Source organism: Electrophorus electricus, chromosome 14 (assembly GCF_013358815.1).
Source record: "Electrophorus electricus isolate fEleEle1 chromosome 14, fEleEle1.pri, whole genome shotgun sequence".
Classification (NCBI taxonomy): Eukaryota; Metazoa; Chordata; class Actinopteri; order Gymnotiformes; family Gymnotidae; genus Electrophorus; species Electrophorus electricus.
Genome location: NC_049548.1, coordinates 9559815 through 9564647, shown reverse-complemented (window position 1 = coordinate 9564647; position 4833 = coordinate 9559815). Strand labels below are relative to the sequence as shown.

Genomic DNA, 4833 nt, shown 5'->3' with positions numbered 1-4833 from the left:
CTTAGTGCCAGCCCAGCCCTCAGTGCTTAGAGTATACCAGCTCTCTCCGACTTCTTGTGCACTCTATAAACTTCCAGCAGCTCCTGCACCACCCCTGCTCTGCCATCATGCCCCTGGAGCTGGACCACGACTGCTGCCGGCTGGAAGTGCTTGCAGACAGGCCAGCCACTGCCTACACACCTCCTCCCCTTCTGCAGGGAAACTGATACTGGCCATGTACAATCAATCAGGCCCTTTTACTGCAAACTCAGCCCTGTGCTGGATAGTGCATGTGCATTGGACGCTATTGGGATTGAATACTTTACTGGATGGAATGTCGAACTCTTGTGAATATTTGAATGAATGATGAACTCTGGGAACTTTTAGCACCATATGCATTGCTATAAATTTTTTTTTAACTAATCCATGACTACCACTCTGTGTATGACGGATATGACAGATATGAAAGAAACTTCCCTGTGTTATTTATCCTCTATTTGTTAGGTGCAACTACAAACTCACTCTCATTCAAATAAGGTTAGAACATAGATTAATCAAGAGAAATATAAAACTACCAATTTCTTTTGAGTTGCTTTTAATTTGAGTGTACTCTTTAAAACAATGGATCAAAAATAAAGCTCCACCTTAATAACAAGCAAAATATTTCAATATATCCATATGTTATGATGTATCTACAACATATAGTTAATAATCTAATAAACACAGCCTTAAAAATCAATAAGGCCAAATTAGTAAACATCTCAGTGTCCACTTGGAACCAAATGCTGCAGTTACAATGTCCATATGAAAAAGTAAGATGGCCTCATGTTACATTCCAAAATAACTCAACAGATACATGATACCAGCGACTTCTCGTCACAACTATCAATCTAACACACTTCTGGTGGCTGTCTTGTCCAAAGCGACGAACCCAGTGGCTCCTATGTTACTATTTTTCTCCTTTCGATATTACCAAACGTACCGATGATTACCTAATCACTCGTAACATTCATGTGACATTCCTTTATTTCGAATATTGGATAGTAAAGTAGCTAGACCGATTATGGAGTGAAATCGTTTAATATTGTAAGCAGGCATAAGTAAAATTTAGTGGTTCTAGAATACGCAGACATCGATATGTCAACTAGACAAGTCTTGACTGCAGTAAAGATTAGGCCAAATACGAGTATGAGTTGTATTATTTATCTCTAATTTCATGGAATTCGTCGTTATTTACTGTATGTGCTACAGAATTGCATGTTGTGAGTTTTCATGTCTGTCTCCGCTGTTTGCGCCGCACCGGAGAGGGTTGCTCTTCTTCCCCTGTGCTGCATGACAGTGCCATTCTATCGCCATGTAGTGGGGTCAGTTTCGGCTACACAACTTTTCTGCACACTTCCCTGAATGGCTCCCCAAGAGGATGCGCTCGCGCCAGGCACAGAGGCAAACCTGTAAAGAGATACGCTTACCGGAGGGCGGGCTAATAGCTGAAGACAATCGAGGAAATAATGTATTGCGCATAACTTGAACGCGAGAGTCAAGAATAAGATCATTTCCGTTTCTTAATAGGCTAGGTAATCTAATTATCAGATGAAGAAAATTAACTACGATTCATATCTATATATGTAAAGAATAACGTTTCACTGTTGCTGTTGGGTTGTTTTTATATCATGCATTTTTGATATGCTTAGCAAGAATTGAGTTTCGTCCGTGGGAACACCTCAAACCCCTTGAGTCACCTGTGTGAATTTGGGGAAAGCAATAGGAAGCAAGTGGAGTTAAGAAAACACCGGGAACGCTGGAATAGTTTTTCTTGCAGTAATGTCTATGCCACCAACCTTTGGTTTCACGCAAGAGCAAGTTGCCTGTGTCTGTGAAGTCCTGCAACAAGGAGGGAGTATTGAACGCCTGGGACGTTTTCTGTGGTCCTTGCCTGCTTGCGAACACCTTCACAAGAACGAGAGTGTGCTCAAAGCAAAAGCAGTGGTCGCTTTTCATCGAGGCAACTTCAGGGAGCTTTATAAAGTACTAGAAAGTCACCAGTTTTCTCCGCACAACCATCCCAAGCTGCAACAGCTCTGGCTGAAAGCGCACTACATCGAGGCAGAAAAGCTCCGCGGTCGCCCTCTCGGCGCGGTTGGAAAGTATCGCGTCCGCAGAAAGTTTCCTCTGCCTCGTACCATATGGGATGGAGAGGAGACAAGTTACTGCTTTAAAGAGAAGAGCCGCTGCGTACTCAAAGAGTGGTACTCTCACAACCCGTACCCTTCCCCAAGGGAAAAAAGAGAATTGGCCGAGGCTACAGGTCTTACAACCACGCAGGTTAGCAACTGGTTCAAGAACCGAAGACAGAGAGACCGCGCTGCAGAGGCAAAGGAAAGGTAAAGCTGTTCAAACGTTTTATTCGAGATATATAATGTTTATCTTGCTCGGGTTGTTCTTTTTGTTTCACTGAAACTTCGCTAAAGTAGTATGTAAATTACACAATACGATTATTGTTTTCTTGGTACACGACCAGTGCTACAGTGTATAAAGCAACATTATGGGCTCTGAATCAGGGAATAAAGTGACAAATGAGACACCAAAGGTGAAAACCTTAGATTTGAACAAATATTATATTACTAGTTATTTCACAAATGGCACTCTAGCATTTAAGAGATATCCACCTGTAAAGGCTACTGCAGAAATGTAGACCTGTCATTTAATTTGCTGTAGGCCTTCAAGAGGTTCAGTGATCTCCTCGAACCACCTTGTTTATAGTGCGCAATCTGCTAAATCACCTTTTAACCCGCATTCTGGGCCAGAGATTCTCAGGTGCAAAATCCCCACAAATTATATAGTCACATTCCTTATCCACTTTTAGGATATTCTTCATCGATGAAATTGGCTAAATATTACTAATTAAATTATCAACAGTTGAACACGATAATGAATAGAAAGGATTTTCCTCGAAAAGTTATAATTATTATTATCATTGTTATTGTTATTATCGATTATCATTTTCGTTTTTAAGTTCTAAAAGGGGTAAATCTAAAATTTAATGATGCAATATATTTTGTTTTACTGTTGTTGTTGAGTTGTGCTTATATTTTAATTTAAATAACTTGATAACATTTGGCCAGTTAGAACACGTTTCTGTTAAACGGCATCTCCTAAAACAAGGTAGAGGCGACTGTATGGAACATAAGCGAAGGCCTGGGTTGTGTGCTTTTGCTGAATTGCTAGGCTAATGTCTGTCACTTATCTCCTCCTCAGGGAAAATGAAGGCACAAATCAAAACGGGCACAACCTACTGACGTCTCAAATGAACGAAAACAAATCTCAGTGTGAAAGTTCGGACGACGACAAATCTCCAGTCGGGACCCCGGATCACACGTCCATGAGCCCTGCTATGCTCATGCCCTCCAGCTCGGGCCTGCCACCCCTCCACAGCTTTGCCCCTCCGCCGGGCCCCAGTGCAATACCTGTCAGTGGCACGGACACCCACCACCTCCATCAGCAGCGCAATCACCACCACCACCTTTCCATGCACGACAGCCTTCTCAACCCCATGGCGGCCAGCCTGGTGGATCTAGGCTCGTAAGAACTCGGAGGTTTAAAACCCGTGCGCAACGAGGGCATACGTACTGCGCTTAAAGACCACTTGCTATTAAACCAAAGATGATGAAGACAAACATGTATTAATTTCCCAATTGTTATACATCAAATAACATTTGTTGCATAACCAGCTTTGACGAAATGTATGTATTTGGACGACTTGTAGTCTTATAAACCAATAGCCGATTTCAAACAAAGACCAACAAAAGGAAGGTATCATCCACGTTATGCACTATACGCGAAAGATAAGGAACTTTCCATTGTATAATGAATCATTATAAATCAGCTGATAGTTTTTTGATATATCTTGCTATACATAAACTAATAAAATATATATTGACAAGACAATATTGACTATAGTCGTTTTTTTCCTCTTTTTTGAGGATAATCGACTTTGGCTTATTTGCCCCCTTATAAGAGTTAATATCAAAGATAAAGATAAATATTACTATATAAAGTTAAGGCCACATTCGTAAAAAGAAACAAAAATCAATCTGTCATAATTACAATAACAATTTCTTGTTAGTTTCTCAAGTAGAGACACACAACTGTTTTTTTGTCTTATTATTCTTGCATTATCGTTCAGTGACAATTATTAGCATTAATAAAATGAAAAAGAACCTGTCACAATTTCGATTGTATTCATCAGATAGGCAATTGAGATTAATATAATTACAGCTAATATGGCACTCATAAATAAAGACATTTCCCACTGAGAATGTCAGTATAAGACTAAACAATTTAAAAATAATGGGGCAGTTGGCAAAGGTGTGCAATACCCAAGTGCAGTATGTAGCCTACATTAGGTCAATGTACAAATCTACAACAGGTAAGCGAACTGAGCGGGCAGTTAAATTCAGTTTCCCCTTCTCCACTGTAGGTTAATTAGATATCTTTATTGGGAGTTAGGTTAAGTAATTTTAGAGCTTGACATATTGTCGAGTTTTTATATTGTTGAGATTATTTCAGCCTCGTTCGTCTCTGTTGGATGGACGCTTTTTGAGCTGGAATTTATTCAAGATTAGCGGTAAATGTGACATTAGAAAAATTTCTCGAAAGCATCATAGTTCTATGTGTATCGAAAACTCTGTAGTACGATTATAAAGCTCATAAAAACCTTTGTACATATAATATTATTTCATCTATTCAGTTATTTTACGATCTAGTACATACAGTCTTTAATCATGGAGATCTACACTTCGTGAAAGAAAGATGTCTGGTTTGTTATGACCGTGAATTGGTCTAGTCTGTAGGCAG

General features: G+C 39.8%; 1 protein-coding gene across 1 annotated transcript; it reads left to right on the top strand.

Annotated features, from left to right (window-relative positions):
- The first annotated feature begins 1425 nt into the window (after positions 1–1425).
- Positions 1426–3879, top strand: six2b (SIX homeobox 2b). The gene is made up of 2 exons (XM_027002619.2): positions 1426–2360; positions 3235–3879. The coding sequence occupies exons 1-2, from the start codon at positions 1801–1803 to the stop codon at positions 3560–3562; spliced, it is 888 nt and encodes a 295-aa protein (XP_026858420.2). The 5' UTR covers positions 1426–1800; the 3' UTR covers positions 3563–3879.
- The last annotated feature ends 954 nt before the right edge of the window (positions 3880–4833 follow it).

Bases quoted from the DNA above. Each gene is read 5' to 3' on its own strand.
- six2b (XM_027002619.2), top strand. From the start codon at position 1,801: ATGTCTATGCCACCAACCTTTGGTTTCACGCAAGAGCAAGTTGCCTGT. The intron at 2,361-3,234 runs GTAAAGCTGTTC...TCTCCTCCTCAG, and splicing joins GCTGCAGAGGCAAAGGAAAG to GGAAAATGAAGGCACAAATC.